This window comes from Pan paniscus, chromosome 14 (assembly GCF_029289425.2).
Source record: "Pan paniscus chromosome 14, NHGRI_mPanPan1-v2.0_pri, whole genome shotgun sequence".
NCBI lineage: Eukaryota > Metazoa > Chordata > Mammalia > Primates > Hominidae > Pan > Pan paniscus.
In genome coordinates this window covers 32731281-32757787 of record NC_073263.2, presented here as the reverse complement: position 1 = coordinate 32757787, position 26507 = coordinate 32731281, and the positions used below count along the sequence as shown (strand labels likewise).

Here is a 26507-nt window from a genome sequence, read left to right as displayed (position 1 = left end):
ACCCTCCTTCTTTTAAAAAGATGTTTTAAAAGCTTTGCCATTTTCTCATCCACTTATTCCCATTTAGCTATGAATGAGGGCTAGAATTTGAGCAAAAGCTGTGGTTTGAGTTATAGCATCGCATATGTGACCTTGGGCACCTCATTGAACCTCCCTGATCCTAGCTTCTTCCTCCTTGAGATGGGAATGGTAATACTTTTTTTTTTGAGACAGAGTTTCGCTCTTTTTGCCCACACTGGAGTGCAGTGGTGCAATCTCGGCTCACTGCAACCTCTGCCTCCTGGGTTCAAGCGATCGTCCTGCCTCAGCCTCCCAAGTAGCTGGGATTACAGGCATGCACCACCACACCCAGCTAATTTTGTATTTTTAGTAGAGACGGCGTTTCTCCATTTTAGTCAGGTTGGTCTTGAACTCCCGACCTCAGGTGATCCGCCCACCTTGGCCTCCCAAATTGCTGAGATTACAGGCATGAGCCACTGCGTCCCACTGGGAATGGTAATACCTTTTTAAAAGCTCTTGTGAGGATTAAGTGAGCCATTGCACATAAAGCATTTAGCATCACACCTGACACCTGATATCAACAATAACAATGCAGATACCTTTAAGCAGAATATTTGAATGGCATATGCATATGAGAATTAGAAAAACAATTGAATGGCTTTCACGGGTCCTATAAACTTTCCTCGTACAACTTATATCAGGGCAAATACTCCTGAATATGCATTAAGAAACCTGCAACATTCTCACAAATTCCACAAATTCAACAAATTCCAGTAACAACTGTGGATGATTATGATTAATTAATTAAGGAATAAGAGAAGGAAAGTTGTCGATGTACTGTTTTAGCTTCTAAGTAGCATATTCCCTGTTTAGTAAGTACTGCAATTAAAGCCAATGTTTATCTCCAAACTACAAAATGCAAGAAGCTCTAGAAATGTTCTTTTGTTTTTTCAATAGTAACTATTTCATGAATTGCCAACAAGTTTTACCATGCCACTGTGTGCCTAACACCGGGTTAATTGCTGTGGGAACTGCCAAAAAACAGAGACTCCAGCTCACAGACTCCTGTAACCTGATTTCAGAGAATACCATCCAAGGCCATGTGCACCAAGGGCCAGATTGCCTGGCTGATTTGCAGGCTGGCTGCAGTCTGAGGCCATTTCTCCAGCCGTTTTAATAACTGTCTTACAATAACTGACTGCCTTGCAAAATGCAGTTTTATTTATCTCCCAATATCAGAATCCTGCCTGCCTTCTCATTTTTATTAGAATTGGATTACAAAACAGGGAGAAATCAACATGTTACCTTTAAGAATAAAATTGAAAAATGAACAATCAGTTGAGGTTGATGTCAGGGACAAAGACATTGCTGAGGCTGTGGTCTTGGATGTTTAGCTAGCTGTGTCAGAGACCACAGCATGAAATTTATAAACCATTTGGATTAGAGCTCATCAACCATGCTTTCCTAGCAACCAAGTGCAAGGGCAATCTTAACTTTCCTACAATGTTCATGTGGATTTTTCTGGATTCAGTTAGCCTGGGTGTGGCTTTTGTCTATAATCACATAGCCAGGACATCGGTGTGTGGTTGACCTTCTCTGGAGTCCCATTACATCTTTCCAAAGAGACATTAATGTCACCGACTTCAACACAACATTTCATCTTAGAAATCACAGGATTGTAGAGCATTAAAAGCATTACAAGACTCTAAAAGAGCCCTCATTTTACTGGTGAGAAGATTAAAATCAGATACGGTAAAGTTTTGTGCCCAAGGTCATACAAGTAGCTAGCCACGTTGTTAATTAACCTTTCAGTAACAATAATAGATGGGGTCTGTGACCAGCCAAGTATTAAATCGTTTTTTAAAAATTAAATTAAAAGCATTCAGAAGTTAGTTAACTTACCATCTAATAATCCACAGTGGGCCAATCATAAAAGCTTCCCAAAGAAAAATACACTTAAAAAGCTGAAAACCGCGTGTATAGTTTTTGACATGACCTTACTTTAGTAATTGTTTATGTCGTAACTTATTAAAATAAACATACCTTGTAAATTGTTTACAAAATCCCAACATCTTTTTGGAAATGAGTATAACAAGGCATTGCAGTAATACTTGGTATTTTGTTTTTGTATTTTTGAAAGCTGATATTTTGGGGTTTTTTTGAATGCTGGTATTTTTAAGACTGTGTAATTTATATTCAGTACTTTAATAAACGGGTGTAGTGGCCGGGCACAGTGGCTCATGCCTGTAATCCCAGCACTTTGGGAGGCCAAGGCCGGTGGATCACAAGGTCAGGAGTTCGAGACTAGCCTGGCCAACATGGTAAAACTCCATCTCTGCTAAAATACAAAAATTAGCCAGGCGTGGTGGTATGTGCCTGTAATCCCAGCTACTCAGGAAGCTGAGGCAGGAGAATCGCTTGAACCCTGGAGGCAGAGGTTGCAGTGAGCCAAGATTGTGCCATTGCACTCCAGCCTAGGCAATAGAGTGAGACTTGGTCTCAAAAGAAAAGAAAAGAAAACGAAATGGGTGCAGTATTCCAACAGTATATCATTTATTTTTCATCTCTCATGTTGGTGGTGTTAAGAACCACATGCTTAAAAACCCTTGGGGTTTTGTTTTCATGCCTGGCTCAGGAAATCCTTAAAATATATTTTTTTTTTTTTTTTGAGACAGGGTCTTTCTCTGTGACCCTGGCTGGAGTACAGTGATAGGATCATAGCTTACTGCAGCCTCTACCTCCCGGGCTCAAACAATCCTCCCACTTCAGCCTCCCAAGTAACTGAAGCCACATCCGGGCTAAATTCTTTCCATTTTTTTTGTAGAGACAGAGTTTCATTGTGTTCCTGAACTCCTGGCCTTAAGTGACCCTTCCTCATTGGCCTTCCAAAGTGCTGGGATTACAGGCATGAGCCATCACACCCAGCCTATCCTTAAAATATTTTTAACTAAACCAGATTTAGGGTAAAATAAAGCCCAAATTGGTATTCACTAGCCATGATAGACCTTTAGCCAAATATTTAGTCATCAATTAATGTGAACTTCCTGGGTGATTATAGGGTATCTAGTATAATGAGAAGGTTGTTTTGTCCCAAAAGGGGATCAGGAAGCTAAATTTTAAAATAACATAAATCTAGAGTTAAGTTTGGGATCATCATTTTTACAATAGTATATAAAATGGCTTAGAGTGGGTTGCAGTTGAAAGTAAGATGCTGTTTCAGGTGGTACATTTCAATCAGTGGCTTCTGCTGAACTCTTGCTAGAAACTGGGATCACCCAGGCAAGGATGAACACAGGGAGGACACGGGGCAGAGGACCATTTTGTACATGAGAGAGTAACTGAGTCAAGCAGAAAACTGTACTTAGATGAAATCGAGAAAGGTGTTGAAGTTTCTGATTAGAGAAATAGCTGTGAACTGGGCCCTGTCCCACAGCAAGGGCACCCATATAGAACAGGAAGGGCACACAAACAGGTTCCTTCTTTGTGGGAGGGAGGTTCATACACAGCAGCAAGATGACCAGCTAGAAGTGTCCAGAAGTACTCCTGCTAGCCTATGAAAGTGACATCGGAAGGACTGAATTTGTTTAGGAACTTTGAAAGGACGACATACCACAGAGTCCCTTCCCTTTCCTCCTGCATTTCCTCCTTCCTCCTTTCCTCCCTTCCTGCCCTTCTGCTTCTTTTCCTGACTTCCTTCCTGCCATTCCCACTTCCTCCTTTCCTTCTTTCTTATAACTGAAAGTTGGTTATATCTAGCCATTAAATACTAGTTTTAAAAGATACAGCCACTTTGGAGATTCTAACCAAATTATAAACATGCTTTCTATCACCTCTCAAAAAATATTAAAGTAATAAAAAAAGCTTTGTTTGTAGTTCTTCCTTATGGTTTTATATGAAGCATCGAGCTATTCATGATGCTACTTTTAAGCAATTAAAAGAAACAAAATAAAACATTTCTAAATGACAAAAGAAAAGCATAAATACAAGGTGTGAGAGTCATTGACTTATACCTGACAGATACTAAATGTCTGCTTTAATAAACAATAACAATTAGTTTAAAAGGGAAACACCAAATGTCACTTCACAGCTTAAGCCTAGAAAGCAAAGTTAGCCGGAAAATAATTACAAAAGTCTAAGGGATTTCATGGGTTTTGTTATTAAGGCAAAGTGTCTTTTCGTTTGTCATTTTCACCAACTAATCTGACAGATTCTTTATGAAGAAAGCACAGAGCCAGGAAATTGTATCCATCTGGTCAGTACCTGCTCAGAGGATCTGATATTAAAGTCTAGATCACTCCAAACTGCTTTTTCAATGCATTTCATTTTCTAGAAGTGACGAGCAGTGAAACAAACCTATTCAGTCAATTGAAATAGTTATTTCGGGGAGAAAATTGAATCCTTTTCAAAAGAAGCTGTTTCACTATCTTAGTGTGGTGAGTATTGAAAGTTGGATGGTTTCCATGAAAACAAAAATGGACATAAAAGACAAAAGAGTTTGTGAGTGATATTTACAGTGAAGTTGAGTATGTGTGCATGTGGGTGGGTGGGTGGGTGTGTGTGTAGCAGCAGATCATAACCAGAAATTTTTCTCAGAATTAACTCTCTGTGTCCATTTTAATTTTTGTTGTATGACTCATTCAATGTTCACTATTCCCATAAATATAGGCCATACACCTACTGTTTTCCAGGCATATGTGGCCACTGGGGGTTAAAGAAGGTTGAGGTTCCTGTCCCTAAAGTGTTTATCATGGTAACCAACTAAATGTTTGTTTCCTACTCACATTGAGGGCAGAAGATACTGCTTCACTTCCAGGCCTACTGAAGTTCCATCACCTCCACATGAAGCTTCTAGGTCACCTGGGCACTGGAACATCTGCTGTGGCTAAAGAAGGAGAGCCGGTGGCAGGTCACATGGCAGATTCACCCACCTGCCTTTGGCCAGTGCTCTTTCCCATGGCCCAGCAACCAGGAAGGCTAGAATCAGAGTCCACTCAAAGGTCTATCCCATAGTCAGCCGAGTTTTGCCACAACATTATTTAAAGATGCTTCATTTAGGTTGGGCGCAGTGGCTCATGTCTATAATCCCAGCACTTTGGGAGGGCCGAGGTGGGCAGATCACTTGAGGTCAGGAGTTTGAGACCAGGCTAGCCAACATAGCGAAACCCTGTCTCTACTAAAAAATACAAAAATTAGCCGGGTGTGGTGGCACACGCCTGTAATCCCAGCTACTTGAGAGGCTGAGGCACGAGAATCATTTGAACCTGGGAGGCGGAGGTTACAGTGAGCTGAGATCATGCCACTGCACTCCAGCCTGGGTGACAGATCAAGACCATCTCACAAACAAAATAAATAAATAAATTTTTTTCTTTTAAAAAAAAGATGCTTCATTTAATTTTTTTTTTACCATAGTAAAAATATCCTTTTATTAAAAACTGATCTGGAAAGCTAAGACTCATGTACTACATTTAATGAATGAATGGTTAGTGACAAATAAAGATAGAAGTCTCGGTAAAATGCATGCCCTTCCAAGCCCTTTCTTCTGAACAGGTCTCAGGTTTGCCCAATCAGACTTTTCATAAATGTAAGATTGATGAATTTGCTTTTTATTTCTTTCACTCTCCACCCTTTCTGAAGTTGCAGATAAGCAGTAGAAAGTCCATGAGCAGATTCTGGAGGTAAATCAAGTATTAACTAATGCACAATTCAGATCATGACTGTGACAGCAATGATTATCTCAAAAAAATCAAAAGTGGGCAGTTCTCAGCAACTCCTTGTCTGACCCCGATAGAGCGGGACCCTTCCCCCTCTTTCCCTGCCTTCCCGGCAACCCTCTCCCTCTGTCATTCTCTTCACATCCCCCAGGTCAATGCTCTTAAACAGAAACGGAAGTTAAGCCACAAGGTTAGAGGACAGGAAGTGACTCAATGATTCCTTGGGGGTCAGGTGTCTGGGTAGTGAGAGAAAGAAGGGAGAGAAAATTCCAGATTAGAAAAGTAGCCCAGATGGGAGAGTGATCAGGGCAGGAATTTCAGAAACGACAATGACATCAGCATTAGTGGTACTCCTCCACTCTCCTACACAAGTACTTAAGAGCGTTGCTGTGAACTACTTCCCACCTATTTTCTTTGCAAGCCTAGGAATGCGGGGCTTTCTGGCAGATTTAATAGGTAGTTTGGTGGTGTCTGGATTGTGCTAATAGAAGTCATTATACCAAAGACAATTTTAAAAACCTAGAATTTAGTAAACTTAAGGGGTTTTTTGGTTTCATTTTGTTTTGCTATTTTGAGATTGTTAATCTCAAATACTCTAAATTTGCTGATTTCATTATTGTGTTAGGACATAAGTGAGATAATGAAGTGTATAATTAATGACATACTCTTTAGGATGTAAATAAAAGCCACACTCCACAGAGAAAAGAAGTACCGTAAAGCTTAAAAGAGGTCACGAACCTTAGTACCTGCATTATACAACGAGGATCGTTTTCGTACCGAGGAAAAGGAAGGAAGTCTCTTAGAATCATCATCTTTGCTGCTTTTAGTCAACTGTGGAATGTTTTAAAACTGTATTTATGGTCTTAAAGGGCATGTAAGAAAATATTTGGAAATTTCAAGCAAAAGATTAACCGCTGGAATTATGATAGAAATCGCACTGTTTCTTTACGAGAGGAGAGTTCTGTTCGCTACTAAAAGACTCTGTTGAGAATGTGAATGAGTGGAACATACCCCACCTTACATTTTAGTCCTCTTTAGGGGTTTGATTCATTAGAAAGTGTGTGGTTCTTTCTATTCCAAACAGAATCCTTTTCTCTGGGACTTTATTTTAAGGCTGTGATGCAAATCTTTGGTGTTCCTTTTTAATGGGAATGAAAACAATGAGGAAAGGAAGTGTGGAGGCTTGGAATCTCAGCTGAGGCTTCGCAGGTCACTGGGGAGCAGTGAGGTTCCTCTCCACTGTTAGCAACCGGAAACATGAGAGAGGACTATCATCTGCTCCTTGCTCTGAATTTCTCTGAACCTCCATGCTGCAACCCTCCTCAGTTCTCCATGCAAACGTTAACCAAGCCCCTTTGTGGTGCTTGGTGCTGCGCTGGTGCAGAGAATGCAAAGACACTGTCTGTGGTGGGAAACAGAAAAGCAGAGTGAACCAGACATTCCAGCGCCGGGGTAAGTGCTGGATCAGAAGGGCATGTGGGTACAAAGGATAGACTTTTGTGAACTTGTTACTTAGCCTTGCATGGCCTCAGTGGCAGTGGTCAGGTGGTCTGGAAGGACATGGTGGAGAAGATAAAACTAGAGCTGGGAATCAGAGAGGCAAAGAGGAAAAGAATTGACTAGTCACATAAAGCAGAAGAAGAATGTCATTCTAGACAGTGGGAAAAATGCCTATAGGGAACAGAGGATGGGAGTTGGAGGGTCGATTTTAGGAAACTTTGAGTTGTTTAGCACCATTGCCAACTATCAGGGATGTGGGCAGTTGAGACACAGAAGAATATCAGGGACCCAGGCTGAGCTTAAGAATTTCATAGTGTCCTCGGAAATTTGGATTTTTCTTTGGAGAGATTTGAGAACCATGGAGAATTCTAAGCGGAGACAGTGATCAGACTTGGGTTTTGTCTCTGAAGTTATCTTTGCATGATGTTGGTAGCACTCCTAAAAAAATGCATAAATTGCCTTCAAAACATAAGATGTCCTGCTATTTTATGGAAATATATACAAGAAAGTCTTTATTTTCCAGCACTTCATGTTGCTGAGCAGAGATTCTTCCTTCATCCCGTGATCTTAAGCTTAGCCAACATCAGCCACTGATGGCCTGTGTGCGTGTGTCTCAGTTCTTTAAGGGCAGATACCTGGGTCCATCATAAATGTCTAGAGTGGAGTCAGAATTTACCTGAACCCCACATTTTCTGGCATACGTGGAGGCTGCTGTTGAAAATAAATAGATCATCTCTCTGAAAATGAGATTTATCTTTTAAATTTACACCTGAGCCTCTTCAGCAAGGCAGCATGGCCAAGAGTGTTTAGAAGCTACAGGACAGTGCATTTTCTTGGAGCATAGATTTTCCTCAAATTTGAAGGAAAGCTTTGTTGCATTAAAAGAAGTATGGGCATGTTATATTCCAACTACACATAGGAGGAAATAAATACATCCATTGGAAGTATCTGTTTATTTTCTTCTCCCATTTGGGTACATCAGTGGAAATTGTGAAAAGTATTCATTTCGGTTAATAATAATAGCTCCAATTTTTAAGTGCCTGCTCTGTGTCAAATTACATAATTCATTTTGTTTAACAAATGTGAACATAACGTCAAGTTCAAATCCCTGTGACAGAGACCAGGATTGCAGCGGTAAACTAAATGCTCTTCCTTGTTCTGGAGTTTCTCACATCCTTACAATGACTCTGAAGAGTATATATAATGTTGTGCACATTTTGCAGTGAGGAAACTGAGGCTTTGAGATGTAATGAGACTTGCTCAGGGACCCATAGAGTAAACCCACACTCAGCCAGCTCCCCATGGCCACCTTCCTCTCTGAAAGATTTTTTTAAAATTCCAACTTACTGTCTCTTTCCCCTTATCTGTTCTCACCTTTATTTTATCCACTAGAGACATCCATTTCAGAATCCACTTTTCTTTCTCTGAAAATCAACAATGGCCATCAACCATCAGCAGCAGCAGCAGCAGCCGTGCCCATATACAAGCTTGTCTGTATCTTCATTCTTAACAACAGCCATGGCAACCCCAACCACCACAGAGCTGTCCCTACTGTTTTCAAATTCACTGAGCTCACACTGTAATTCTAAAAGAGATAGAAGTCACAGTTACATCTAACAGGACAAGTAAGAATTCAAGATGGCCAGAGATCATAGAGTGGAGGTGGCTATAATTATCAGAAGGGTTCAGGAAAGGTTTGTTGGAGGAGGTGTCCAACAAGCTATACCTTCAGGAAGGAGAAGTTTAAAGTAGAGAGAAAGGCTTTATAGGCAGGCCCGGCTAGTTCAGTGCCCCAAAAAACTCATCCCATTACATCATATATTTTTCCTCTGCTCCTGAGAACCAGCGTAGTCATAGCTGAATGTGGTTACATTTCAAGGGAAGGGAGGCATTACTGAACTGCAATTAAAAGCATCCCCACATCCCCAATTCCCCAGGAATGCCTTCTTGGACTGGCTGGATGATTCCCTTGGAGGTGTGAACGGGGCAGCCTGGGGGCATTGGGTTTCCTCCAGGGCATATTCAGGGAGATTTTGGATGGTCCTGACTAGACCAGGCCTCATTCCTGCTCATAAGGTGACCTAATCCTTTGTTCATCACCGGAACTGCCCTCCTTCTCCCAAGTTCCTCCAGATTGGAGATGACTCCCCTCACCAAATCTGACTTCCCAGCACTATTCCAAACCCACATTTGGAAGACCTCTAAGCTTCATGAGATTTCTTGTTACTGATTAAGGCTGGGGCCTGGCACTCAGCCCAACCACAGCCCCAGCAACAGCAGCATCAGACTTCTCAAACAGAGTGGAACAGAAAGCTGTGAAAGCCTGGCATGTGCCCTTCAGCCTCTTTACATAGACCAGGAGAGAAAAAAGAGAGCAGGAGAGCTTTTTCAGGGGGCAGAAGTTTCCTTTGCCAAAGATCTTTGACCAGCAGCAATGTGCAAGTCCTTTGCAGGGAATAAATCAATGGGCTGCAGTTCACTCTGGCTTGAGATTTATGCAGAGCAAGAAAGTCAGTCTCAGCTCCTCCTTAATTCAGCATGTCTTGAGCACATGCTGAGCTCCGAGCACTCTGCTAGGCACTAGTGGTACAAAGAGTAAATAAGGCAACCTCTGCCCTTGAAGAGCTGTGGTCTAATGGGGGAGAGAGATGTGTAACAAGAACATTTCAGTATAATCTAAGGACCATAATGAATGTGTAAAAGTCCAGAGAAGAGCCGAGCTAACCTGGGATACAGATGATGTCTTTGCTAAATCTTGATAGAGATAAATGTGAGCAAGTCAGGAGGTAAATAGGGAGAGGAATGTGACAAATGGAGAGGAAACAGTGTAAGCACAGGCGTGGGATATGCAACAGCAGCCTGGGACTGGGCATCTCCGGGCAGCTTCACGTGACTGCACATGAGCCCCAGAAGCACACAGAGGCCAGGCAGGAAGGCACTGTGGGCCGTGGTGATGGGCTGGTACTTTATTCTGCAGGTGACAGGGAGACGTGAAGGAGTTTGAAAGAGAATGAACATAGTTTCACGTTAGAGATTCAAGGAAGGCAAGAACTGAAGCAAGGGGAGCTATTGGGTTCTGTTGCAGAAGTCCTGGTTTAGACAAAATGAGGGTCTGAACCAAGCTCGTCCAGCCCACGGCCCCAGGCCGCATGCAGCCCAGGATGGCTTTGAATGTGGCCCAACACAAATTTGTAAATTTTCTTAAAACATTTTGAGATTTTTTTTGTAATTTTTTTTTTTTTTTATAGCTCATCAGCTATGGTTAGTGTTAGCGTATTTTATGTGTGGCCCAAGACAATTCTTATTCCAATGTGGTCCGGGGAAGCCAAAAGACTGGACACTTCTGTTAAACCAAGTCCAGGAGACAGAGGTGGGGAGGAGGGTAGGAGTTTAAGAAATATACTTGAGTCAAATTCAGCAGGTCCTGGGGTTGTGTAGTGAGAATATGGGGACTGGAAGAGACAGAATGAATCTAAGAAGACCCTCAAGTGTCAGACTCATAGAACTGTGTTCCATTTTTACATTAATATATTTTACCAGATGCATCTCATACAGCTGAGTGTTATCTAGTCAGTGTTTTAAACGGGTGATGAAGTCAGTGGATATGACTATTAATTCTGAATAGGAAAGCATAGAACAGAAAAATGTCAGATCTCCTTGCATATACATAAAGTGCAACTATTGTTTTATGAAACTTTGTTTTAGTCTATGTGTGTATGATGTGTGTACATGTGTGGGTGTGTGCATGTTCACAACTACATGAAGTTTATTTCTGACTAAAGATTGTGACCAAAATATTTGAAAGTCCTGGGATATTCTTTTTCTATGGTTATGATTGGTTATTCTCAGGTATGACTGACTATGCCTCAGTCAAGTTAAGATGATCTTAAAAAGCGAGACCGATTCTTTTGTGGGAAAACAGGGAAATCTTTTCTCACTACTCTTCTTCCAAGACTAAATCTCTCATTACTGTGTGCACTTGGAACTCCTAAAGATTCCATCCAGAGAGAAAGGGAAAGATTGCAGCCAGCAGAAGCAACAATCCTAGTCAGTGCCAGGACAATGTCAAATGCCCCACCCTTCAGAAAACAGTAGCAATATCGAGATACACAGACATTGCTGCCCACGAATAGCCATGTCCCTCAGAGGCAGAATCAGAACTAGAAGAATAATGTTACCTTATTTTCATATGGAGCTTACAGTTTGCAAAGGACTTTCATAATACATTTTCCCTTATGTACAACAGCCTTGTGAGTTTGGAAGAACCTGAATATCTGAGAGATGTTTTGGGTGTTTATTGGCCTTAAGATCTATAAATATTTTCCTCTTATAGTCATTCACCCATTCAATCAACATACTAAATGATAGCCATTTACAAGACTCTAGGCTAAGAACATGAGATGTAAAGATGCAATCTGGTTTCCAATCTGGTAATGTGTACCTGCAATGTCAAAATTTAAGAGGATACAAAATCCATAAATTTATTTAAGGATGTTTGCAGTTTTACCTAAGACATATTTACAGAATCCATGTGCATGAATATGTGTGTGTGTGTGTGTGTGTGTGTGTGTGTGTGTGTGTGTGTGTGTGTGTGAAAGACAGAGATAGAATATCTATGTCTCCAAATTCCAAAGTCAAAAATTGATAGCCCACGGGAAACAGAGCAGGACAAAGCTGATACGCTTTAGGCCTCCAAGGGGCATGGTGTTATCTTCTTCTTGGGCTAAAGGAGAGCACCTTAGAGGTAGAATAAACACACACATTTGATGAAAGCTGTGTAACCTCAGGAAAAACAAAAAACACACAACAATGTTTGCATACAAAGGGTTTCCCAGGCCTCTCAATTATATCTAAAAACCCCAGGTAAAGAGCTCTCAGTTTATGCATTAAATTGAGCACGATAGACTTCATCTCAATTTTTAAAAAAGTTATGTGTCGATATTTACTTGTTCCTTATTTTAGAGAAGCAAAAGTTTCAAGGACGGATTTCTAAATTTTCCATTTGGCACTAGGTATAATTCAAGCAGTCATGGAACATTAATTGTAATCATTATATGCATAAGAGCAACACTTCCTTTGTTTTTAAATGTAAATGTATTTAAGTATTTGAAAGGTATTTGAATTACTTTCCCCATCACCTCCTCACAAAGCAGATCCCTGAATATACACCTAGCATGTTTCTCATAGTGAGAATGACCTTAGGAAGCCGACCTGGGAGATTCATGACCTCTTGAGATAAATGACCTTGGACTCCACATTAACCCACAACTTCTCCCAGTCATTAGTCCACAGGAAGCCCATATCCCTTGCTCACAATTTACTTACTTGTTGAGATTTTTTCTCATAACATGGAAAAATAATCTTCTGAAGGCATTTCCCTTAATGAAGCCCACATGTCTGATACAGATTTCTTTCCCAAGGTCCTGGAGTGTTTGGTTATGTTTTAACACATCTTTGCCCTTGAGATCCCCACATATCAGGCATGTGATTGCTAATATTTTACTTATTAACTGGTAAGCACATTGTAAACCATAATCACAATACTGTCTTCCCCAGCCTGGTGTTTATATCCTAAAAGTAACAGCCTCTTAGGAGAAGGCTCTTACTGCCATTATCCTAAGGTGTTATATTTCTGAATGTGTCCAAATGTCACATATCCAAAGTGTCACATCTCATTTATGACTCTCATTATATCTTGTTAAAGAGCACTGCATTGTGTGAAGCATGGCTTCCTGAGATACAGCTTCATTTACCAGAAAGAGTATCATGAAACATTCTGTGGACTGCAAAAAATGAATTGCATGTTAGATACTTGTCGTGTAAGAATCTCCAGGCAGGTTGATGGGTGCCATGTGACCCCAAGGACCTCCTGCAGGCACAGAGGGAGGAGCATGAGATTCTACTTCCAAGAAGGCAGTGAGTTCACACGAATCTCAGCTCCTAATTCATCTGCGGGGAGAAGTTGGGTTGTTTATGGCAGAACCATGTGGCTAAACTTCTTCTGCCCTCTTCTGAATCTCACCTCAACTGCAAGGCTTTTCCTGGTCATCTTATCCAAAATGCCCCCTCCTGCTCTGAGACCCGGAGGATAATGTCCTGTTCTGCAGTGCTTTTGCTTTCTTTGGTTGTGGTAGTGCCTGGATGGGTCTTTGTCTATCCCTGCTTGGTTTAGAGACCTACAGGGTAGGACCCACTGCCCACAGCCTTGCATTCACCTTCAGCACCTACCAGCAGGCTTTCACAACAGGGGCACCCAGCAGGTGTCTGTTGAATAAATAAGTAAAGACAAATGCCTTCCACTTCTGAATGCCAAATGAAGAGAGCTGAGAGAAGAGAAGCAGAGACCATCCATCAGAACCACTATTTTCTAATATGGGAAGGTAACATAAGCACCTCTGCCCTAGTAATAGTAGCAAACACTGTGCTCCAGGTACTTTACAGAAATGCAATCATTTAATCTTTACGGCAACCCTCTGAGGTAGGTACTCTTGTTTATTCCCATTCTATAGATGAAGAAACTGAGGTATGCTAGAATTAACCTACCCAGGGTCACACAGGTAATGAGAGGTGTATCCAGAATTTTGGACTCACTTCTAACTGCTTGATGCCATATTTACCCCTCTTGTGCCCATTTGGTTCAATTATGCCCTCAAATAAAGGAGTATTTTCTAAAAACATTGACAGGTTCTTTTTAAAAAGTTAATCTGTAAAACTAAGTATATGTATTCAATAAGAGTAGAAACTTAAGCTTTATTCCAGGAACAGATATGCCATTGGTTAAGAACAAAATGAAATTAGAATGTATCTTCATTGTAAACTCTCTTTAAAGCGATAACATGAACCCTGTACAAAAGTAGTCTTGTCTTAAAGAGTTGCTCTTTTGGTAAATTTGCTAGTTTTACAAATTTGGGTCATGTTTTGCTTTTGATTATTTGAAGAATTTTGGGAGTCACATAGACTCCAGATATTCATTTAGTCATTAAAACAAGATGTGGAGATTTTCTTTATTTGGTCTAGTTTGTTTTGTTTTTTGAGTACAACCTTGAAACTTCAGCAACCAGGAAATACCAAGTTATTACATAAAGTAAAATATATCTTTGAAATTGTCTAAATACATATGCAGAAGGTCAAAGACAAGTGAAACAGCTGTTACATAAAATCTCCACTTTCCAGATACCTAAGACATTCAAGAAGGAAGAGGTGGGAATATGGTCCAGGACCTTAGTTTTGAATTTCCTGGCTCCTGTTAGTTTAAGATATCCCTGTAGCATCATTTAAACACAGTTCTGGTACATGAATAAACTTCCATTTGGAATTTCCTTTTTGAAGTCTGCTGAGAATATAAATCAAAACCATATGAGATGTGTCTTAATCCAGAATGTGAAATAACGTTGAGAAATGTCAACCCAGAAGTAGTCCCTGAAATACGTTCACCGGGATGCACGTTCTGGTGAAATTCTTTATTTAGAATGAAAGCCTCCAGAGAACTGGATTTATTATTTTTAACCCGTGATTGTGGCAGCCTGAATTGATGAAAGAAGATACTTTTTAAAGTAATGTCAGTAGAAATGTTATTCAAGCCACCTAGAATGTTTGAGAAGGACATCTGTTGACATAAAAAGATGTTCAAAATGCATTGTCGAGTGCAAAAGCAGATTCCAATTTTATTTAAAGATTATGTAAAATAGATAGTATACTTAGCCTAGATACATGAACACATCTTCATAATAAAAGAACAAGAGATGTTATGCCAACAAAATATTGATCAATCTCTAGGTGGTAGAATTATGGCAATATCTTCCTTCCTTCCTTCCTTCCTTCCTTCCTTTCCTTCCTTCCTTCCTTTTTTCCTTCCTTCCTCCCTCCCTTTCTCCCTCCTTCCTCCCTTCCTCCATTACTTTCGTTTTCTTTTTGCTTATATTTTTGCTTAGTAACAGAAAATTGAAATCATTTATTTGATTTTCAAATAATAAGCATAGTGCCTTCATTTGACAGCCTTCTTGCTTATCACATGGCTTGACATGAATGCTGCTAAAATCCAGTGATATCCCTAGCTCAGCTGGTCCTTGAGTTGACTTTGACGGATTTGCCAGCCTTGCAGTATGCCAGAATTGTGTAACTAGCATCACCAAAATCTTACAATAGAGCCCATTTGCTGGTACTTTAGTCATGAAAGGATTGGTTGCATTTTTAAATGGCTGATTTGGTTTGTGTTTTTTCCTTCTATTAGTACATTAGCCTTGATTTGACTGTGTGTGTGTAAGTTTTTCAAATCTTAGGTTTAGATTTTGCTACTCTTACAATCAGATTTCATTTAGGAATTTTAAGCCACTTTTATCTCTTATTCAAATCTGTTCTTACAGAAAATGGTCTTTTTATACCTGAATTCCGTGAGTATTTGGCAGGCAGATTAGCCAAGACCGTCATACTGACTTTATTAGTAAAAGTTGTCATATTCCTCAAAGCTAGCCAGGGAATTAAATTCTATTCATATTAGACAAGGTAGCCACCTGGACCTCCGTTTAGAAATAGATGTATCTTTACAGAGCACGTACTTCTGCTCTTTCCTACTTTGTTTTTAAACATCAAATGTGAAGATCCTCAATTAAGATTTTGTGACGATAATTATAAAGGCCCAAAGTGTTCTTTAAAATTTGAAGTTATCTGCTATACAGTTTTAAATATTCCAGAATTTGTAAACTTCTATTATATTAAACTTTTAAAACATTTTTATAGTTGATGTAACTTTTTTAACCTTTTGGATTACATTTGTGGCATGTTTATGGGATGCCTCAATTAACTTTAATCTGAGTATGCCGTGTGTTTAGATTGTAGCATGATACAAGTCATTGATGCATCACTGTGCCTGATGACAAAAGGGAGTTGCAGCCTAGGAATTAAGTTTCTTAAGTCTTTTTCTTAAGTCTTCAGTGGAGAACTTCATCTCTTCCATCCCAAATCAAGTAAAGCTATTTCAAATACCTGAACTCATTTTAAATTTCCTTCTATAAGGAATATATACTGTCAATATCTATTAACAAACTGCAAATAAAAATCCCTTAGAGAGCAGACTTTTAAGCTCAGCAGTATCTTTGACCTTGAAGAGCACAGGGAAAAATGAATCAATTGATAGCTGTAAACCTAGTAACAATTTCATTTCTTGAATGTAATCTTTATTCCTGGAATGAGTGATGCATGTTTAGAAAATCATTCACACCGCCAATGCCGTTGCCTACGTTCAGCAGACAAGTAGAAAGGGTTCCAGAAAACTGGCAAAGACACGTTGAAAAATCCTAGTAAATATTTTATTTACACTCTGAGCCAGTGCCAAGGAATTTTTTAAGAAAATACATACAATATCAAGTTTTCATGTATACTCAGATAATAGGATTATACTTGAGCTGTGGAAATCTTTTCCTGGAATTAAATTAAGCAAGAACTAGTTTTGATTGATCCAGATATGACAGTTGCTGAGAAGTTACATGCAGAAAGCCTTGCAGAGGGAGTCAGAAGCTTCAGCCAAGCTGTATCTATCTTGCCATGTCAACCCCAAAAGGAGCAAAGGAATTGAAAAGGCCTGCAGAAGTATTGGAGTGACTTTATCCTAACAGAATCTGTGCTCCTTCTTTCGCCTACATGGCAAGGTTTTCCCCTGCTATCATGAAATCTTGTTGGGTAATTGGAGTACCAAGAGCTAAAAAAGAGTTGAGCAAATCAAACAGCAGATAACCTCTTACAAGCATAGACATTCAGAAATGTCTGAAAAGATACAGGAGGAGTTTGCATCCCTAAAAACACGCATTTTTTTTTTAGCATTTAAAAAAGAAAAATCTTAAAGCAATGTAGGATGGAAGAGTACCTGTCAAAAGCTAAGAAATCTGACTTCCTAGTGGTGGTGGGATTTGTCCAAAGCAGTTGCTCTTCCCCAGGCAAGAAATCATCAGCATGACACAGAGTGAGTACCCATAGGCCCTTCTGATACTGGTCATTTGGCCAATTTTGTGGAAGTTGGAGCTCGGCTCTGAGAGCCAATATCAAGACAGCAACCTGGACTCTTGTTCACCACCTTTCCTACAGAAGCTGGAGAAACTGAATTAGAGAGGGAGAGACAACCTGCAGAATCTCATGCACTTGTCCCAAGAAGGGTTACTGAAGACTCTACTGGCTTGGTGGGTCAACATGGAGGTGTTTTGGCCAATGCTTGCAAATTATGACACTCTATCTAATTGTCTGGTCAACTCGGTGTTCCCTGCCTTGCATTTCAGTTGCTTGACTGACTCCATCTTGAAGAATCTCTTGGGATTTAGTGGTAGGCAGTGGCTCCACAACTTCAAAAAGCTGGGGACGTATGCATGCAGCCTCCCTGAGAAATACCACAAGCGCCTGATTGGAACAATCTGTATCAAATGAAAGAGGAGAATAAAGAACTACTCTGCTTCATGGAAAACTTGAGTCAAAACAATCTGGTCAGAAACTATTTGGCTGGGAGAGCATCTATTTTCTGCTTTCTTTTTCTCTCAGATTGACTGGGGTTTGGGGATTGTAAACATTTTTTTCTTTTTAAATACTATTGGGAATACAGGCATGGAAAATATATTTCTGATGAGTTTCCTCATTCACTTGCAACGGAGCTTTTGATTTTCTGTGGTGCAAATGTGTATATGAGCACACATTCACACACATGGATGCATGTGAGGATTGTTTACAACATTTTTTGGAATTCATATAGATCATGCACTCTAGGCAGAGAAGCAGAATTCGGAGCAGAAATGATTACTGAGACTGTGTTCATCTCTACACCACACTAACAGACATGCAACAACAGTTTCAGCTTGAGATAAAGGTCCATAGTGCCTTCCGTATGCCTCATCTATAGAGTGAATAGCTGGCAGCTGTGTTACATTAGCTTACGCTAGATTATGCCACTTGAACAAATTGCCCCTCAAGTTGTAGTGGCATAAAACAAGTGTATTTATTGCTTATATTACATGTCAGCAGCTGGTCTGCTGTGTCTCTGTCCCCAGTGTCATCATTCCGATACCTAGGCTGAAGGAATATCTCTTAGCCTCATGGTAAAGGGAAAAGAGCAGGAAAGGTGGTTGGGTTAGGGGATGGCTCTTGAGATGTTTTTCTGAAACTAGCACAGGTCACGTCTGTTCACATTTAATTGGCCAAAGTGGGTCATATGGCCGAGCATGACATTAGTGAGGTGGGAAGGGTATGCCTCCTAGTTGCAGGAGCACTGCACATGGCAGCTGGAAAGGGCAGGGCATCACTGTGGGCATACAAAGAAAAAAAAATGCATAAGTGTGTGTGACTATATAGTGTATATATATGTTAATTATATATTTAAGGCTAATTAAAAATTAACAGTAAATATGTATCATGTATTTGTTTTACGTATATGTCATATGTCGTAATATCTATGGTTTCCCCAACCAGGCTGAAAAAGACTGATTAAAAATAACCCTTGAGTGACGAGGAATAAGCCTGCTTAGGTTTATTCTCTACTTAGGTAGAGAATTTGCTCGATCTTCTTTTACTCTAATAGGAATTAAGTGACTAGATTTGCTATGAATCCAGCTTCCAGAAGATATTTCAAGGCCTAGGAAACAAGGCTTATGTGTAGAATTGGTGAAGGAATTTTATGTCTCAACACATCTCTCATTCTTGCGTTTGGGAAAGAAGTCCATATAAACAGAGCTGAGAGTCTCTGTCTTGACTGAGTACAGGTAGGCGTGATCACTCTATACCAGTCTTCCAGGTTTCCTCTTCCTATTGTTGTATACTTGCTGACAGTCAGATATTTTATTGCACATCAAGGAAAAGATTGCCTCAAATTATGGATAGATAAAGTGGGTATTTATAAGTTGATCCACTATTTTGAATACTCAGTGATTAATAATCTCAAATTCATTCCAAATAACCTGTATTTTAGTTCCTCTTAGTAACTTAGAAAATCATGGAAAGAAAATGTTATGAATATTAGGAAAAAATTATATTTGGTATACAATTAAGGTCTTTTACATATCAAAATAACTTAACATATAATTTTAAAAGTGCAAAAAGATATATCCTGATGCCATACCATGGGATGTAAATCAAAGTCTGTTACTACTAAAAATCTGACATTCCTTCCTGTATCTGTGACTAAGGTTATAAAGCCCTCCTGGCAGGATTATGGTGGTAGCGTATGGTTCTATGTAATATTAATGATTGCATCATTGGTATCCATATATAGATGGGATGGATACCCTGGCATTGATTTTAACAAAACTGGCTTAATGTATGGCCAAAGAAATACACCTTCAATAAATAGGGACTTCACTAGAGAAATTCTGTCTGAAGACAAAGGAGTCATTCTCCTGAAGTAGTAAAGTTACTAATGAAGCTACCTTAGCCGTATAAATTATCCTAAGCCAGCAACCACAAGCCCGTTGAAATGTTAACACCTTTGATATACTTTAATAGTGATAATTGCATCCACTGCAGGCATCTTGTGGTGGCTGAGTCATCCTGCTATGCTGGTACCCGTAGTCTTTTAGAAACAGGGTGCCCACCAAATAGGCCAGTTTAAAGGAAAAGACAAAACACTCTACTCAAGCCTACTTTTTCTTAAATCCCATGATGATCACACTCTTTCTTTTCCTTACTTCTCTTAAGTACTTTTAACGAACATTTAAAAAAGAAGACCTATTTAAATTGGAGCCAGTTTGTCCATAGAAATTCAAGGAGATTTGTAGGAACAACATAAATACATGTGCTCGTATGTAATGATTTCATAAACTTTCCACAATAGAACACATTCTTTCTAGCCAGCTACATGTCTGATAATAATAAATTTTAATTTGGCCCTCATTAGAATTTTTGGTCATTTAGAAAGGATACCCAATACCTTTCAGTGAGCTATTGAAAAAGTATTTGCTATGCTGAGAAAAACGTAAAACAAAATGTACATACTTAAAATGCTTAGCCAAGAGAACACACTGTTCCCAAGCACGCTAGAAGCACGCTTGACGCACCAGCTTAAAAATACAATGAGGTTGTAATGTGAGATGAGGCCTGCAAACCTGGGCAGCAAATTTGCTGTGCTCACTATGTTTCCTGACTTTCCTGAGGTCCTACAGAGCCTTGTCCACAGACTGTCTGTGGCTAAGAGACGACATTAAAGAAACAGCTTGTAAATCTCTTTTAACTCCCATAGACTTCCAGCCTTCTCCACCGTCAGTCTACACTGTTGAGGTCCTATTGAACTCTTTTCTCTTGGCTACCTTGATGTTATAATCTTCCTACAGGGAAATGCAATTGGCAGTATTCAAAAATCAAATATTTAAAACATAAGCATCATTCTCGAAACAAAGTAAATTTCCCATTTTTTTTACAAATAAGATCATTATATAAGAAAATATTTGCAATGTATTCTTAAGTGAAAAAAGCAGTCAACCAAAGATATTAGCATAGTACTGTTTTGACAGATAACATATATAAAATTAGGTGTTCATAATGGGGCAAGAGTCGACTTTTTTCATTCATTGTGACTTTCTCTATTAGGAAGTTTTCAACACTGGGCATGTATAATTAAGAAACATGATAATATGTTGTGAAAACCCACATCGGCCATGGTTTGTTTCCACGGTGCCTTTGTTCTCATGCCCATGGTAGTGGGTGCCTCCCCAGGTGCTAGCAAGAGCTTCCCTCTGCTGGGTCTGTCTGAGGATAGTGGTCACATCATGCTCAAAGCATGTGTAAGGCAACTGAGGCAAAGCCAGTGATTTTGCCTTAAGTGGAATCGCAGATATATGGCTGAAGAGCACGGGTAGCACCACACCAACCACTGAACTTACTGAGTAAAACAGTGAAAAGGTTTGCTAGACCAGGCTACCAGTGGAAACACTGGGTATCTCCCTTTTCAACCAGTTGATTTCAGCCCCCAAATGACTATTGGTCTCCTTAGACTAACAGGGATGGGGTGCTCTTAAGAATCAGGTCACCTTATGTGGGTGGTGGTGATAGGGCTAGGGAGTGTGCTTGGAGGCAAGAGGCATCAGCCCTACATAAACCATGTAGAAGAGGCTCCTTGCAGAAAGAGATTCCGTTATCAGAAGACATAGGGAAGGATGTTGGACAGACAAAAATAGATACCTGCCACAGAGTAAAATGAAATAATTATTACATAGAATAGTTACAAAAATTCCATTGAAATCCTTTCATAATACCAAGCTGAATGGATTGGATTTTCACCAGCAAAGCAGCACAGTAACCTCCGTAGAGATTGGTGGGCCCTTCTGTCCAGGGCCACTCTCTGGTTTCACTCCACACTCAGGTTTTCCATGAGACAGTTGCAGTGAGCTGATGCTTTGCCTTGCAGCCCTGGAGCTGCTACAGGGGCAGGTAAGGGTAACAAATGGAGAACAAATAAAACTGTCAAAATGTGATTTTAATAGCTCTTAATGCTTTTACATAATATTATGCTGGCTAGCAAGAGCACAATAAAAAAGAGTTTTTCACACTTTTCTCCTCAAATGTCATTTAAATCTCATTAGGTAGATCTTTGTGAAATGATGGCACTGGCAATAATGATTCCTTTTTAGTTCTCCAGTCATTTTGGCCAGTGGAAGGGCCTGGGGAAAAGCATTAGTATTTGGCTGATTGGTATTAGTAGGGGCCATGAAGAATTAATAAAAATTGTAAGACTTTTTTACCCTTCCCCCCTCAATTGGATGGGCAAACTCAGATTTGATAGGGGTTAATTATGCCAGATTATTTTGTTTGTTTTGTCACTAGCTGGTAAATGAGAGTTGGCTTTGTCCTTAAATTGAGGTATCAAGATGTTGGGACTGCAGCTAGGGTGGGGGAATATGAAATGAGGGTGTGTGTTTGAGAGACATTTGGGCAAATAGAATGGCAAGTTGGGTATAGGAAATGATGCTACACGAGGAGTCACCTGCCATGGCTAGGACAGGGCTGCTTCTAATTTATGATATTTACTCATTGCAGTTTTGTTGTCATTTAAGCCTGAGGTCTAAAAGTTTAAGTGCCTGCCCATTAAAACAAACAAAAAAACCATCTTATTTGAATGACTGATATATCTGGGTTCTGGTTAAAATTTGGTTATTCATGTATGTATCTGAATAGGATTTCAGTTCGTTATCCATGTTGCTGTCATAAAAAATGAAATGCAGCTATTATCTGAGGAGCCTTTTAAATAAAATTTCCCTGGCTAGCTTCAGCCCCATTCCACTGTCCAACCAGAATTTTAAGTTCCAAAAGGAGTGTTGTTTTCAAAATTTTTAAATTTTTCATTTTTGTGGGGACATAGTAAGCGTATGTATATATTTATGGGGTACATGAGATATTTTGATACAGGTGTGCAATATGAACTCATTACATCATAGAGAATAGGGTATTCATCCCCTCGGGCATTTATTCTTTGTGTTACAAACAATCCAATTATACTCTTTTAGTTATTTAAAAATGTACAAATAAGTTGTTATTGACTGTAGTTACCCTGTTGTGCTATCAAATAGTAGGTCTTATTCATTCTTTCTAATTTTTTTTGTACCCATTAATGATCCCCACCTCTCCTCCAGCCTCCACTACCCTTCTCAGCCTCTAGTAACCATCCTTCTAATCTCTATGTCCATGAGTTCAATTATTTTGATTTTTAGATCCCACAAATTAGTGAAAACACGTGATGTTCCAAAGGGAGTTTTCTAGAAGGATTCCTGGCTGCCCACTTCTTCTCCACCATGTTATCCTTTTCATCTTCAGGATCTGAGCTCATCACATTCCCTGGGCTGGAGGGGTGCAAACTCTTTCATAGGTCACTTCCCACTCTCTGTCTTTGAGCTTTCTAGGCTGCAGAGCCCCTGTCTTGTGGGTCTTCCCCATTTGTTCTTCATGGCCTGGCTCTCTGGGACTGTCTTGCTGAACACTACATTTTCATTGTAGTAAAGGTAATAATAAAACAGAAAAAGGCATAGGATTCATGTAATGCCAAGAGAAAATATAATATTCTGTGCTTCTCTCCAAGACTTGCTGACTCATAATTAGGTTTAGAGCATGTCTAGAAATTAGGTGTTTTCTCGTTACTATCCGCTGTATTATATGGGAGCGGGAAGCAAATCTGAGCTTGAAAATCTATTAGGCAGCACTTTATCCATGACTCAGTAGCAACTCACCACATTTTCCACACGTTACAGATAGAATGTATGTTTTCCTATTTCCTCTGAAATACTTGTGTGGTTACCAAAGTAGAAACCTTCAAATACAGACTCTCAACTGGGTACTAAATAGAACTTTTGAGCAATGCAATAATTGCCTTTTGTACCTTCCCAGAGGAAAGCCCAAGTTAGCCCAGGCAGCACAATTCAGTTAAGCTGTGTTTTGAACAGCAGTTGTGGATCTCAGAGACTCCTTTTCTGATAGAAATGCTTTCAATAGCTTTTCTTTCCAGCTTGGTTCCCTGGATGTTTCTGAACCATGTGTCCATGGCAGGAATGGGTACATGGTAGGAACATGCTGGTCACACTTAAGTGGAAAACCCTCACACAAGAGACAAATCTCAAGCTTTTGAAATCATCAGTCCCTGGAGTAACAGTAGATTAGGGGATGACAGAAGAGGCAGGCGTTCCGGGGCAGGAGCCACCACAGGCTCTGTTTCCTTGGATTTAATGACAAAGTTCAATCTGGATTTAACCAGATCTGTGGAACTAGGCGGTAGGGTTTTGCTCTTCCTGGTGATGCCTGAGTAAGATCTGGCCTTTGGTCTATTTTCCTAACATATACCAAATAGCTCTGGCACATCAAACATCTTACTGCACAGACACTGAGCTTTCAATGTTGAGGTACAATTGCAGGCCCAGGGTGATGTTAGTGTAGATCATTTCTGTGCAGTGATCCCAAGAACGCCCTGTACACTCCAGCTTTGGCTATGGGGAAAAATTAGCATCATAGTAAATGGAAATACAATGACCTGACAGGGACCCATCCTAACAGCGGAGGAAAGGGCCTTGGTAAAGACTTGTGATAATAGGCTGTTTAATTTTGTTTGGAGAAACTGGACTTTCAACAGATGAACTTCTTTCCCCTTGGATTCATATTTGTCTAACAGAGTTGTGGTTGGGAAATGATCCAGGATTCACAAGGTCAAAAAGTGACCTGGTTCACATACTGTGGACTCCTCCTATCTCACTCCACAGCTTCCCCAGGCAGGTGGTCCGGTGGGCTGTTGGTGCATCCACACCAAAAATGGTCACCCAAGGGACATATCAACCTCTTGGGCTTGGCCCTCAGAGGTTCTGGCAGGCTCATCAAACTCAAGTCTCAATTCCAAATAATCAACTTTCCTCTTCTATGCCGCACTCTACAGCTTGAAATCATTCCAATGTGCTTGATTAATGAACATTTTGTTATAATGCATGGGGAATTAAGGCTATTAGTGAAATTTTTAAAATAATAATGCACTGGATTTTAGCTTTTTTTCATGAGAAAATACATTTTCATAGGCAATCTAGTTGTAGTCTTTCTTAAAGTTATCCCAAGAGTGAAAGAATGAAGGAATGTTGAATAAATATTTTCAGCCTAATCTTTGGAACTTAAAAAAAAATTCCATTAAAAAAAAAAGAATTGTAAAGAAGAATGTCCTCTTTTCCCCTAATGCCCTGGTTCCCTGGTGTATAAATAAGACATTTTTCCCTGCCTGAAATTCAGCCTTTGTCTTCTATTATCTGTGGTTTTGTTATTATCCACATACTTATGGATCTACATTGAAGATTATCTTAGTAGACACATAACAAGGACCTTTGTATTACCCGCTCGTTTTCCACCCACTCCTGGGTAAGCCTACTTATGCAGACTTACCTGGAACAATTTTGCTTTGTAATAACTTGCACAAAGCTCACCAGTGTCTCCATGATTAAGAAGGCAGAGTACTAGGGTGCGGCCGTGGGACTCACAATTTTATCTCTCTTGTGTTTTTCAGAAATTGAGGCAAAAGAAGCATGTGACTGGCTCCGTGCTGCCGGGTTCCCGCAATACGCTCAGTTATATGAGGGTACGTCAGCCCTTCCCTTCGCTCTTACACAGAGAATAAATCCAAAATGAACCACACGTATCCTGTGGTGTGTTTTGACTTCCAGATTTTTTTTTCTCGCCCATTTTGCTTCGCTTTCTTTTTCCCTCAGCCTTTTTGCTATGCCCAGGGGTTATCCTGATACCAATTTAGAAATGAATATCACTTCCCAGGCCCACTTTACTTTCTGCTTCCCACTACTAATTCCCATCTCTTTACCACAAACCCCAACTCGATGTTTTCCTTCCAACATTCTGCCATCAGCAGCTTTTCTGCACTTCCTTCTTTTTCTCCTTGTTTTTCCTTTACTACTCTCACTTTTCTTGAAATCACAATGAACTCACTGTTAAAAAACTTTCTAGAAGTCACAAAATTAATTATCCTGAAATTTCTGTTTAATTCTGTTTACTTTATATGAAAAATGTCAAGATATAACATGAATCAGATGTTATTCTTCCGAGTTTTAGGTAAGGTGTCTTATTGCTAGCATTATACTTCCTTTCATTGATTTTTTTTTTTTTTTTTTTTTTTGAGATAGAGTCTGGCTCTGCCACCCAGGCTGGAGTGCAGTGGTACAATCTCCACTCACTGCAACCTCCGCCTCCTGGGTTCAAGCAATTTCCTGCCTCAGCCTCCCAAGTAGTTGAGATTACAGGCGGGCACCACCACACCTGGCCAATTTTTATATTTTTAGTAGAGACAGGGTTTCACCACGTGGGTCAGGCTGGTCTCGAACTCCTGACCTCAAGTGATTTTCCCACCTCGGCCTCCCTAAGTGCTGAGATTACAGGCATGAGCCACCACCCAGCCTTTTCATTGATTCTTTAATTGACAGTTAATAGACATACTCATGTCCCTTATATCTAAAGTTATAACCAAAGCTTTTAACTTCTTCTCGGATTGTCCTTATCTAGTAGTGAACTAGTCAGGACCCCAACAATGAGCAAGTGGCAGGCTCAAGGCCATTTACAGAGGATTTGTTTCTAACAGTGCTTATTGCAAAGGTGCAGGCAGGACGGGGGGTGGCCACGAGGAACGGTGCACAGTGCAAGAGCCCGGGGCTTGTAGTGGCACAGCTGTCACTACCGTGAGCCCAAAGGGACAGGCCAAGGAAGAGAGTGCCAGAGCCCAGGAGGAGAGAGGAGCCTCAAACCAGACTCTAGGAAGGAGCACAGCTGGCAAGAGGCAGCCTTCCATGACAAAAAATCACAAGTGTCTCCCTC

The 26507-nt window shown here is 40.1% G+C and overlaps 1 protein-coding gene across 3 annotated transcripts in view; it reads left to right on the top strand.

Moving 5' to 3' along the window:
* STARD13 (StAR related lipid transfer domain containing 13) overlaps positions 1–26507 on the top strand; it is a 248496-nt gene that overhangs the window by 157080 nt on the left and 64909 nt on the right. For all 3 annotated transcript variants that reach the window (XM_008952226.5, XM_008952225.5, XM_003826871.6), the window contains exon 2: positions 25195–25266. In XM_008952226.5, coding sequence (XP_008950474.4) covers positions 25195–25266 — 72 coding nt within the window. The remainder of the gene's footprint in view (positions 1–25194; positions 25267–26507) is intronic.